General features: G+C 37.0%; 2 protein-coding genes across 2 annotated transcripts; one reads left to right on the forward strand and one right to left on the reverse strand.

Annotated features, from left to right (window-relative positions):
• The first annotated feature begins 466 nt into the window (after nt 1-466).
• Nucleotides 467-4,388, forward strand: LOC122092697 (subtilisin-like protease SBT5.3). The gene is made up of 11 exons (XM_042662934.1): nt 467-597; nt 743-852; nt 938-1,035; nt 1,134-1,298; nt 1,752-1,860; nt 1,948-2,479; nt 2,593-2,690; nt 2,819-3,064; nt 3,266-3,380; nt 3,472-3,685; nt 3,778-4,388. The coding sequence occupies exons 1-11, from the start codon at nt 514-516 to the stop codon at nt 4,311-4,313; spliced, it is 2,307 nt and encodes a 768-aa protein (XP_042518868.1). The 5' UTR covers nt 467-513; the 3' UTR covers nt 4,314-4,388.
• Nucleotides 4,389-5,078: 690 nt separating this feature from the next.
• LOC122093337 (C-factor-like) lies at nt 5,079-11,423 on the reverse strand. The gene is made up of 6 exons (XM_042663656.1): nt 11,093-11,423; nt 8,823-8,975; nt 7,527-7,620; nt 7,245-7,327; nt 6,869-7,022; nt 5,079-5,555 (listed from the first exon to the last, which is right to left on the reverse strand). Exons 1-6 carry the CDS (start codon nt 11,231-11,233, stop codon nt 5,320-5,322), a joined length of 861 nt encoding a protein of 286 aa, XP_042519590.1. The 5' UTR covers nt 11,234-11,423; the 3' UTR covers nt 5,079-5,319.
• Between the last annotated feature and the right edge of the window lie 1,669 nt (nt 11,424-13,092).

Here is a 13,092-nt window from a genome sequence, read left to right on the forward strand (position 1 = left end):
GTGGTGGTGTGGTTTACATATTTGACTGCTTGCCTTTGCATTAATTAAATAATATTGCATTTAAAAACATGGTTCTATCATGATTATTCAAGGATTTTCCTTTACATTAGGATGGAAGTAAAGCAAGTAGGGCTCGTTCTTTGGATATTAACAGAAAGGAAGAAGGACCCCTGTGAAAGCCACCATGAGTAAGGAAATGCTGTTATGCCAGAAATGTTCTGCATGGAAAGAATCAAGCCAAAACCTAAAACTCGAATGGTAAATATTGGATACAATTCAAGGTCATAGAGATTCCTATTATATATAAAATGATTTAACCTTATTTTATTTTAAATTCATCTTAGTTTTGATCTTAATGCATTTCTCATCTCCATTGGATATGCCTCATTTAACTTCATTTACAGCAGAACCCAAGCACAACAGTGCTGCAACTTTTCTAACAGAGAAGTAGAGTAAAGAAGGGGAAGGTGTTTTAAAACAGGGGAAAGGTGGAGAAGCAAAAGAAAAAGAGATATGGTGATGTTGAAGCTTACCATTCTCCTTCTTACAATTATTTGCCTCTCTATGATGCAAAAAACTAGTTTTGCCTCTAAAAAGGTGAGTGTTAAATTTTCTTTTCCACTTTCAAAATTTGTTAAGATCTTTCACTTTTCTTTTTTATTGTTGTGATTTATAGAGAGGAAATACTATCTTAATATTTCCCTTTTTGTCTTTTTAGAATTTTTCATGTTTGGTGTAACAGTCTTTTGTTGTGTACTTTGGTGGACATTCACATGGTGTACAACCATCTTCAATAGATCTTCATGGAGTAACAGAATCTCATTATGAATTTCTAGGCTCTTTCTTGGGAAGGTCAGAGATTTTGGTGAAACATACTCTCTATCTTAAGCTGTGTCCTAATTTTTCTTGTTCTTATCATGAGTTTGTCATTGTATAGTAAAGAAAAGGCGATAGATGCGATATTTTACTCCTACAAATGGCATATCAATGGCTTTGCTGCACTCCTTGAAGATGAAGAAGCAAAGGAGATCTCAAGTAGAAAATATTGCTTTTATTTCGACAATTCCTCTGTTTTCCCCTGTTTCTATCATATTGATCTCTGTTTCACATTTTGTAATTTTCTTTCTTCTTAGAGCATCCAGATGTCATATCTGTTTTTCTGGACAATGGGAAGAAATTGCACACCACTCGGTCATGGGGTTTTCTAGGATTGGAGAGGAATGACAGGATTCCTTCAAAATCCATATGGCGAAAGGCGAAATTCGGTGAAGATATAATCATTGGAAACATTGACACTGGTTACCTACTTCCTCAATCTTGTTCACTACTAGTGAAAATCTTCCAAAATGACTGGTGAAATCTAGCCTAGAATGAAATTGCAAGGACTTCCTTAACACATGTAGACATGGGTGAGTCCATCTAATATAGGACGCACACCCATCTCATTAGTTAAATTTCAAATCCGGACAAGATAAATGGCTGAGAAAATGAGTTGACATTTTATTTTATGTTTGACGGAGTCTAGTGCCATTTTTGTGAATCATTTCAGTTAAGGCACTTTCCATACTGGCTCAGGATGAAATTTGACCAATGAGATGATTGGTTGATCCTCTATCTCACTTCTGCACCAATGTCTGCCATGTGGCAAAGAATTCTGATCATGACTGGCTAAACTCACCAATACTAGTGACATACAGACAAACCTTGGCTTGCTATTGTTGTTTGGTTACTCCTTGGTTGGTTGGTGATAGGTGTTTGGCCCGAATCAGAGAGCTTTAATGATGAAGGAATGGGACCTGTTCCATCAAGATGGAAAGGATTCTGTCAAAACAACACCAAAGTTGGAGTTAAATGTAACAGGTCTGATCCATTTGTTGTATGTTAAACTCTTTTTATCATGAGTTCATATCCAAATGCTGCTTATTTCTTGACTAATTGGTTTCATAGGAAGTTGATTGGAGCAAGGTACTTCAACAAAGGCTACAAGGGTCCATCAAACGAGTTATATTCAACCACCCGAGATCACATTGGCCATGGGACACATACCTTATCAACAGCTGGGGGTCGGTTTGTTGCCGGAGCAAATATCCTGGGATTTGGCAATGGAACAGCAAAAGGAGGGTCACCGAATGCTCGGGTTGCAGCTTACAAAGTCTGCTGGCCACAGATGAACAGTAGTAGCTTCGACTGTCCTGATGCTAATATAATTTCTGCCTTTGATGCTGCTATACATGATGGTGTCGATGTAATATCTGTTTCTATGGGTGATTATCCGAACGATTACTTAACAGATAGCGTTGCGATCGGTTCATTTCATGCGGTTAAGAATGGGATTGTTGTTGTTTGCTCTGCGGGCAATAAAGGGCCAATGGTAGGTTCTGTCAACAATGTGGCACCATGGATTTTGACCGTCGGGGCGACCACCACTGATCGTGAGTTCTTGACATATGTTCAACTTGGCAATAAAATGCAGCTCAAGGTTCATTAACACCTTCCTATTTAAAATGTATGGAGTCTACAGTTAAGATGGATCCACATGATTATTCAAAAATAGTCCTTTTGTACTCTCATTTTCATATTTATCTCTACTAGGGGCAGAGCCTCTCGCCTGAAATCTTGCCAGTGAAGAAGTTATATCCGCTAGTTTGCTCAGTAGATGCTAGAGCTAGAAATGCTACAAAACATGCTGCGTAAGGACTAAACCTGTTTCATCTTAGATGCAGATCAATAGGGGAGAAACCATGTTTAAATATGAGAACATTCTTTAATTTGCATGAATTCTATTGAAAACTTATCCATTTGCTTAAAACTCATGAAGAAAGCTCTGCCACATTGGGTCCTTGGATCCTAAGAAGGTGAAAGGAAAGATTGTGGTGTGCCTCTGGAGCCCCATTCAAAGACTTGAGAACGGAAAAGAAGTGGCAGATGCTGGGGGAATTGGGATGATCCTTGTCAATGACATTTCTACTGGTTATGAGACTATTCCTGATTTATATGTTCTCCCTACATCTCATATCTCTTCAGATGATGGCCTCACTCTTTCCTCCTACATCAATTCCACCAAGTGAGTCTTCCTCTAGCACTACCCATGTTTCTCTAATATGAACTAATTTAACCTGTTCATGGTTGTGAATAAATTGTCACATAATTGTGTCTAGGTGATAGCTAACAGAGATGTGACAGTTTATTGAGGCTTATCAATTTGCCAATTCCTTACACACTATTGTTTCTGTAAGTCATAAATTGTTGATGTCTTTACATATAGGAACCCTATGGCTTATATCTCGCCGGCAATAACCAAGCTAGATGCAAAACCAGCACCATCAATCGCCTCTTTCTCGTCTAGAGGTCCCAATAGCATTACATCTGAGATTCTAAAGGTTGATCTTGAATTTCTTTTCATCTTAAAAGAAGGGGTGGTAGAAGACCATTTATTTCTACTTTGGTACTAAAACTGTGTTTATCTCCAAGCCTGATATCGTTGCACCAGGTGTAAGTATTATAGCTGCTTCTCCACCGGCATCCGGGCTTTCGAGTCTTGCTTTTGATTCACGTCAAGTACCGTTCAACTCTTTGTCTGGCACATCTCAGTCATGCCCAACTGTTTCCGGCATTGTTGGCCTTCTCAAGGCACTCCATCCTGACTGGAGCCCGGCTGCAATTAGATCAGCACTAATGACTACTGGTGTGGTATTTCTCTTTTTTCTTTTCAAATCCTTTTCCGTATTTTACTTCATTTCATCTCTATTCATTCTTCTATTGTCGTCTCTTTTTCAGCTAGAACTCAAAATAATATGAAAGTGTCTATATTAGACTCCTCACACATCAAAGCAAACCCATTCAGTTATGGTGCAGGACATGTGAGACCAAACAGTGCAATGGACCCTGGCTTGGTATATGACTTGTCCATCCGAGATTACTTGAACTTCCTATGTGCCGTCGGCTACAAGGAGTACCAGATTGCTAAATTTGCCAAAGAATCATACAGATGTCCTGTGAATCCTCGACTAATAAACTTTAATTACCCTTCAATCACAGTTCCTAGTCTATATGATTCAGTCACTGTGACCCGAACTGTTAAGAATGTTGGTTCTCCAAGCACTTACAATGTTCAGGTTAAGAAACCTCTTGGAATTTCAGTATTAGTAGAACCAAGAAGCTTGCAATTCAATAGGACTGGTGAAGAAAGGACATTCAATGTGACTTTGAAGTGGAAGGAAGGTAACTTCATTGATGATTATGTTTTTGGAGGACTTGTTTGGTATGATGGAGTGCACAAAGTTAGAAGCCCTATAGTGGTCGGGCTGGGTTAGTGGAAATGTTGAACCAGCTCCATTTATGACTACCCAAGACAGGATTTATTTTTGTTATGTAGTCAGTGAATCTCAATAAGCATCCACTAATGTAAAGCTGAGGAGGATACCTCACCATGATTTTGAGAATGAACATTTTACCCTCTTTTTGTGTGTGTAAGCATTTTGAAGATGTTAAGGCATCAATAGAGCCCCCATGGGCTAGTTATGATGCTCGCAAGAGACTGGATCTCCAAGACAGGTGAATATTAACTCTAGTTCATGAATCATAGTTCTGATGAAGTTAGAGACTTGATTCACCAGATTTTGTGAATTAATTTAATAGTGGATTTAGAATTGGTTTGAGGGAAGCATTCATACTTTACACTGTTCATTGGTAAGTCTAGTTAAATGGAAGCAATTTTTTTCATTAAATCTGTTGTTTTGGTGCCAAGGGAAATTCTAACCTCTATCCTGTGATTGTTAAACCTTTCTCCACTGCAATAATCTGATAAATTTTCAGTTCAGCAGGATACTACTACAGAATCTAAAGCGTGCTCCATAAGACTTTTTCCAAAAATTCCGACCCTGTTAATATTAGTTTAAGTGTGGAGTAGTCTGAATTTCTCATCTGGATCTCTTTGTTTAATTCTATGGGATGGCAGTGGGCATGTTAATATGTTTCCCACTTGAATGGGAGTTTGGAACCTAAGGCAGCTTTGGAGATACTTCAACTAGCATTTCTTCGAACCTCTGCAAGCTTATCTCTTAGATGCACTTTATCAGTTTTTGAAATCAAAATTACTTACCCAACAGAACTTGTAATTCTTACAAGCTTTTACATCTTTCAATGTCCCACTTCTATTATGCACCTTTTACTGGTGTCAATGAAGTAGCCAATGAAACAGTTACACAAAGAATAAATAAAATCAACTAATTTAGCTTTCATATGTATAGTTCCAGGCATGAAGCCATGAAAAACAAATTAAATTTCCCTGGATGGAAGGAAAAAAAAAAAAAAGGATAATTACCAAGGAATCTCCTGACCATCCCAAGCAAAGAATTTGCCATTGTCATTGCTCTTCACACTATCGACGATGCTTAAGAGCTTCTGCACTGAAAATTCCTTGGTGAAGAGCTTGCTTTCTGGAACATTTCTCTGAAATGGCCTTGAGAGATCTGTATCCACTGTTCCTGGGTGCAGTAAAATACAAATGACTGGATCCTTCTTCCGTGCGAATTCCACTGCCACAGTTTTTGTCACTGCTAGAAGCAACCACATTTAAAAACTTTTTAAATTTAAACAAAAGTTATGAAACTACAAAGATGCTTCTTTTGCTGGGACTCTCTTATTCCTGAAAGATAATCTTGTTTGAGGATTTTCATAGTCCGAAAGTGTTCGTACAAAGTAAATACCAAGATATGAATTTTTTTTTCTCAAGGGAAGCGGGGATTCGGCATGCCCAATGCTGACACTCTCTTATTCCTCAAAGATAATCTTGTTTGAGGATTTTCATAGTCCAAAAGTGTTTGTACAATGTAAATACCAAGATATGATTTTTTTCTTTTCTCAAGGGAAGCGGGGATTCGGCATGCCCAGACTTGAAACTTTTCTTTGCCACACCCTTAATAACTGCCACTTGGAAGTTCAGACAGGCCTGAAATATTGTGAGCAGGTGCTCCCCAAGTTTCCTCTGTTCACATGTCAAGTTTCAGTCCAATCCAAGTTTGCTAAGTGAAAAAACAAGGTATTGAAAATTCTAGGACCACCAAGAGGGCGCATAGGACTAATTTGATGTGGCCAATCCACATCAAGCTGGAATTGTAACATAATTCTTCCATGTAGCAAAATTACAGGGTATACTGATAAGCTAATTCGGTCCAGGCATGCCAATTCCTTTTCCATTTTACTTTATTCCCCTACTGTCCAGGTTTAATCATCTAAGCATTTATTTATAATCACTAATTGTTCCCCCACCCGCCCCCCCCAAAAAAAAAAGAAAAAAAAAGCTAGAGGTGATATTGGAAAAGGGGGTTGTATTAGTGGGCAGCTAAATAATTAATGACATTTTGAAATTTCTTTTTATCCAAAGATGGGTACAAGGCATTCGGGACAGAGGGAGTATTAAGCTTTAGGAATGGAGATATCAGAGACGGGAACCACATGAACAGTTTTTTACCTGATTGCATTGACACATTACTATAACAAGTACTAATTTGAGACAAGATAAAGAGTAAAATTGAAATCAACATGTCAGGTTTAAAATTTTCATCATCCATGTGCAAGAGTTTTGGATGTATGTGTGCACTGACGAAATCAGTGACTGCTGTTTCCCATCCGTTACCTGTAAGATCTATTGATCTTTGTAATATTGATTTTGCAATATCAAATTTGAAGTTTAGGTCTCGAGAAATTTAACTACTATTGTATTATGAGAAAAAGTCCTTTATATCGCAGCATGCATTTATATGGTCTGAACCATGTGCATGCACAAGACATGCGCATTCCACTTCCTTTAGTACAAATAAGATAAATTTCAATGGGCATATATGGTGTCTCAAAGTCGAGAAATTACACTGATTAAGTGCTGCCTTTGACGATCGATATGAATGCCAACCCCCTAATCGATTGTCTCCAATGGACCCTACTCTTGCACTTAAGTTTGCCACTACTGCAACATCCCTTTCAGTCCCAGAGCCTCCTCCAACTTTTAGTAGAGGCCACATGTGCTAATCAAGATTCATAACATGTATGAATTCGTTTTCTTCAATAATGAAAGACATGATAAAAAGAACAGATGTAATCCAACAGAAGTCAAAAGAAGCTTCTGAGGAAACTAACTCCCAACAAAGGGAGGGTTTTGAACAATCACAGTACTTCTTTCGTCCAATGATAAAATTAAAATGGTAAGAGGTGACAAAATAAATATGTAACAAAGCAGTCTTTCTTACCTTCGTCACTAAAATTGGGCCCACTGCATTAACTTCATAAGCAAACACCAGAGATGACTTTTGTACCTTACTCAATGTTGTTTCTGTGCAGGAGATGCAAGTACATAAATTTCTACATGGAATAGGAGAAAGGGAGGGAAAAAAAAAAACAGAACCAGACTAATTACCCAAGAATTCGGCATCAATTAGTTTAAGAGAATTTTACTCCATTTTACTAGTTTATGAGACATTACTAATTTTCAACTTTAAATAAGGTCAAGATGCACATTCCAAAACCCGCACCTGGTTGCAACACATCAGGAATTGAAAGAACACCAGTTGCATTAATTAGAAGGTTTAAGGACCCATATCTTTCTCTCATGGAGTTTGCAGCCGCCTGAAATATGATTTTGTATCAGGTGAACAACAAAGCTGACTGTAGAAGACACCTCCAGACCATGGTATAACAAAAGCAAAGATCCAGCAACCAAGAACAAGAAAAACAGAAAAGGCAACATAATAAGTTTGAAAAGAAACCTATGAAACTTTGGAAATGCCAAAGCCACAATAGGTTAGCTTGAAAATCTAACATAATAAATTCCAAGATGAAGTATGAAACATTCAAACTTGACAGTTAAGAACCCTCTAAAAATTAATGAAGCAAGCTTTGAAAGCAGTAGAATATGACCACACCGTTATTTTAGAACTTACATGTAAGCTTTGAAGTAACTGAAAATATGTCCTAGACAGGTTACAAGAGCATGAAACTTGACTATTGAAAGTGAAACAACTTGGCTAGGGGAAAGCAACACTGTTGAGCTTCATATTAGTTAGGTCAGATATATCACTTAGTTGGTTATAGTCCCAGGATTAATAATAGCAATCTCTAGAAGCCAACGATTAACACAGAGAACTGCAGAAATTGAAGGGAAATTTGTGTTCCCATAATTATTATGAAAGAAAATTTGTTTCAGTGTCATTTAACAGTAAGTATGTGCACAACAGAGGAACTTAATCGTTTGCATATTTCACGAGGATATATTGTGCAGCCTCGAAATTATCAAGAAACTTGGGACAAACAATAAATAAAATCAGTGATGCCACAGTTATTTATTGAATGGACTCTGATCTATCAAATCTATGATTGTGAACTATAAGACACCGAAGAGATGCATATGCAAGCCCAATGGCAAGGTAACTTCTAAGCATGTTAGTATTTGTCTGCTATGAGGTTTAACTGTAGAGTTCGTGGCATAAATCAGTTTCATATGCTCAAAAACTTAAGTAATGGATACAGGAACCATGACAAAGTGAATGATGACAGCTGGCGGGAGGCTGGATTCAAAATTATCCTTTGGGAATTAACATTTTCTCATTATTGAAGCATAAATATTTTTGGAGAAGTTCCAACAGGTTTTGTGCCATACACCCTGACAATTTATTGTTCATCTACAAATTCACAATTGTATAGGTTTAGAGAGTTTATTTCTACTCAACTATTATAGAAAAAGAAATTAGCAGTTTCACTGTGGTCTTTTATTGGGTAAAACTTCTAAAGGGAAAGAGATTGAGATATCACTCAGAAGACAATGAAATCACCTCTATGGTATTCTCATTTGTCACATCCAACTGTAGTATGTTAAGGCGCTCATCAAATTTCCTTTTCAAATCAAGAAGGGATTTCGCCCCATTGGGATTCCGACATGTAGCAATGACGTGCCCTTTGTCTTTTTTATCCAACAGTTGTCTAACCTGTAGAGCAACAGACAAGTTACACAAGTAGTGAGAGCAGTATCAAGAGAACTAAACATTATTAACTCAAACCTCCTTTAAGGAGAATTTATCAGAAATCAGGAAGAATGGCATGAAAGTATACTTGCTTCTCGTACAAAATGCTGATGTTGCGGGGAACAAATACCATTAGAACCATGTAAAACAACCATAAATATCTGTTATATAATCCAAAAGTGAAAAATGTCTTCATTAACTTACCTACAATATGTCAACTTTGAGCTGGTAATTCAAACATGATTAGCCATTTTTTACTTGTCTTAGAAAAAGTGAGAGTCTCAATGAACTAATTGGTCAGTATCTACAGATCCCATACATGTTTTGATACCTATGATAGCTTATGGTCAGATGGAAACAATTTCCTTTCTTTGGTTGTTCCTTGAATGGAAATAAACTATAGTTTCACTTGCACGGTTTTGGTTACCAAAGGTACCCTTAGAATAGAGTTAGAGTTATCAACTCAAGTAGGGATTCCGCTAATGTTTTTACACTGCCGGTCCCAACCCTTGAGTCTGGTCATCGGCCAGTATTGTAAACATAGTTGTCAAGGTGTTGCCTAGGCAATGCCTTGGCATCCAAGTATTTTGAACGCCTTGGGTGCTTGGTGACCTTACGTCCATGCCCCCTCCAACTCCTTGGGTCTCCTAGATTCCGTAACAACTACGATTATAAAAGCTTTCACCAAATCTTTAAGCGTGGATCCTAGAGTTGGAGATATACATTTAAGATTTATAAGGATAACGACAGAAATGAAAATTTCAACAGAATATTAAAGAGCCTCATCATGGACCTTGTAAAATCAAATAGCACTTGTCATGATCCAAAAGAATGCGTCAGTGGCCACTAGACATACTGTATAGAAAATGACTCTCAATTCTGTGTGCATTTATTTTCGAAATACTTTACAATGGCTCTCAATTTCTATGTGCATTCACTTTCATAAAATGCAAAGAACTGCTGATCTAGGGCATCCATGACATCAAAACTATGAAAGTCTATCACACTGCAGCTGTGTATGGGTATTAATTATGACCAAATCTGTCCAGAAAATCTGATTTGATTCTGTTTTACCATAGTCTAATGAACCTATTTCATGGTGTCACTCTCTTTCCTCATCAAAGCAGAAAATCCCAAAATAGTATGTAAATCATTAATAACTTGCCTCCTTTATTTGAGACTGTTGGTTCTGTTCGACCCACAATTAAACCATAGAAGAAAGTATTCATATGAATCAGATTTGTGTCGGAAACAGAGTATAATGAGTGTGATGATACAAGTGAAAACCTACCATATGTAAAAAATAGAAAAAGAAACATTGCCTTTGACAACAACGTACAGAAAAAATAAAATTTACAAAGGACTGAAACCTGAATATAAAATGTTTAACCAGCCATACTGGTATGCGGTGTATGCGGTAAACCTGATGTAAAGCATGAATCCATGAAAAAAAAAATTACTACTAAAAAAATGAAAGGGCTATGATGTAGGCATTCCACACAGAAGAAATCCATGAAAAAGAATCTAAGACTAATAATAAAAATGAAAGGGTTATGATGTAGGCATTGCATACAGACCAAGACACATGAGAATATACAAAGGCGTCTGTAAAGATTAAGAAGATTTATTACAAAAAAAAAAAAAAAACAAGAGAGCGGTATTGGCATGGGGGCTTTGAATAAAGGGGGAAAGAAGGCAAAACAAAGAAATTACGAATTTTGAACAGCAATAACCCCCCCCTTTCCCAACCCCCTTTTCTTTTCCCCCCTCCAAAAAAAAACTCAGACTTAATATCCGCAATGATTCCATTATGGACGTCAGGAACCATCAGAATGTCAACTTAACACCCTAGCGAGTGGGGGTTACGAAAGCACCAATAAACCAACGTACAGATTAGTGATATAACCATAAAGAGAGAGAGAGAGAGAGAGAGAGAGAGAGAGAGAGAGAGATCTCCCAGAATCACGAACCAGCCATATATAATCAGTAAAACATCAGAAATTGAAGCCAAGTAAATCATAAAACCAAAAGATCAACAAAACATGGATTATTCTACTAATGCTTTCAAAGAAACTACTCACAAATTCAAGCCCAATTCCTCTCGAAGCTCCCTGCACCATTGAAACCCCACCTTCCCATTTCGAAGCAGAACTGCAGAAAGAAGCCCTGCGGAATGATCTAAGAGCTATGGCCATGAAAGTTCGTGGCATAAGGAGCTTCATGATTTACCCTCGACTCGGAAATGAAGAAAAGTCTGTTAAGGGATATGTGGGTATATCACAAGAAAATGCAGAAACTCTGCTGTGATATAATCAAAACTGCAACTTTCTTAAACTACCCATAGGAGGTAATTCAACGGACAAGGTTTATGGTCTGTCTACACTCTTCACATATTTTTCCTTTTTTATTTTGGTAAAACACTCCTCACATCTCTACCATGATAGCTAGGTAGCAACAATTTGAATGTCAGCAGTACCCCTATGTTTTTTTAAAAAGACAATTGAGTCCTATCATGCAAGGAGGAATGCATCCATGACCATGAGTCCATTCATTGAGAGTAATTGTTGTGTGTAATGAATTCTTCTCTCTATTTCGAAGATTGTTCCATTCTGACATTTTTTGTAACGACTTAAGAAAATTTTGTGAGTTTTGTGATGGTAGCGGAGGCTCAATGGATCGACTCAGCTTGGAGGATATTTATTTGTTTTATTATCATCTTCTGCAAGCAACAAATAAAAGAGTGATTTGAACATTTTTCATGTTAAGGTTTATGGTGAATGGTTCTTGCTAAAATTTTTGGTGTTTTTGAGAGATCTCCATTTGCTCTTTTTTTTTCTTTATCACATACTGAAACATCTTTGGCTTCACTTATGGATGTAACACTTCATATTGTATGTGGACCACGTTAAATCTTTATGTCATTTTTATTTATATTAACGTTTTTTTTTTAAATGATTCTTCTTGTTTTTTGGTGTTTGCATTGACAATATTAATCCTGCTGTCAACAATCATATCATCCCATTGATCACTCTGATCATTTTCATTCCCTTCTATCTGAATTTGACACACTTGAAAAAAAAAATCCGGATCTCAACCAAGTCTCCTGTTCTTGTGACTTTCAACTATGAAATGAAAAATATAAGATTCTGATTGGAATTGGCAAGATCAGAGGATTTTATTATTTTGATTCAGCTACGACCTTCTCTAGACCTGGGGACATGGCATGGACTTGTTTCTGCTCAGATTCATTCGCGTATGTTTTATTCAACAAGGACCATATCTATGCCATAAGAGGGAGCTCATGCTATTACAAGATTGACTAATACTTAGTCTATCACATAAGCATGGACATTATTGGTGGTGGTGGTGGTCCTGTACGAAAGCTTGTAGATAGCATAAATCCACCCAAGGGAATTGCATCTAGTTTGCCCCATCATCATAAATTCTTAGTCTATCACATAAGCATGGACATTATTGGTGGTGGTGGTGGTGGTGGTCCTGTTCGAAAGCTTGTAGATAGCATAAATCCACCCAAGGGAATTGCATCTATTTTGCCCATCATCATAAAATTCGATGGTTGTTACTATCTGAAACAAGGTTGGGGCTATGACATGGGTATTCATCTTGGAGGATAATATTCTTTCAATGGAGACTCCATGAGTAAACATCCGCTCCCCAACCAATTTGGCTTACTACCAGCCCAAACTAATTTTACTTCTTCTTCTGTTGCTTTACTTTCTTAATTTATTTGAACATTGATTGTGATTTGAAGATAAGTTTATTTCTCGTAGCCTATTAATTTATCTTCTTTTGCAATTATTTGATAAATTCTTCTTTATTATGTCTGGAGACTCTGGACAGCGGGTTACTCTCAGACAAAAAACACTTACCCAAAAATAAAGGTTTTGTTTGATTGCCAGGGGATGCAAATTTTGTATGTAAAGTGAAAATTTTTTTCTAGAAAAAATTAATTGAGATGTTTGGTTGCAAGATAAATATATTTTACATGTAAAAAAAATTCACTTATACACTATAATTTCCCATTTTATTTTCCGACCAAATTAAGAAAAAAAAAAAAAAT

This window comes from Macadamia integrifolia, chromosome 11 (genome assembly GCF_013358625.1).
Source record: "Macadamia integrifolia cultivar HAES 741 chromosome 11, SCU_Mint_v3, whole genome shotgun sequence".
Taxonomy (NCBI): domain Eukaryota; kingdom Viridiplantae; phylum Streptophyta; class Magnoliopsida; order Proteales; family Proteaceae; genus Macadamia; species Macadamia integrifolia.

Coding starts and splice junctions, on each gene's coding strand:
- LOC122092697 (XM_042662934.1), top strand. CDS start 514: ATGGTGATGTTGAAGCTTACCATTCTCCTTCTTACAATTATTTGCCTC. Junction 853..937: donor CTAGGCTCTTTCTTGGGAAG/GTCAGAGATTTT, acceptor GTCATTGTATAG/TAAAGAAAAGGCGATAGATG. Junction 3,686..3,777: donor ATCAGCACTAATGACTACTG/GTGTGGTATTTC, acceptor TCTCTTTTTCAG/CTAGAACTCAAAATAATATG.
- LOC122093337 (XM_042663656.1), bottom strand. CDS start 11,233: ATGAAGCTCCTTATGCCACGAACTTTCATGGCCATAGCTCTTAGATCA. Junction 8,976..11,092: donor GAGGAATTGGGCTTGAATTT/GTGAGTAGTTTC, acceptor GTTGCTCTACAG/GTTAGACAACTGTTGGATAA. Junction 7,328..7,526: donor TCCTGATGTGTTGCAACCAG/GTGCGGGTTTTG, acceptor TCTCCTGCACAG/AAACAACATTGAGTAAGGTA.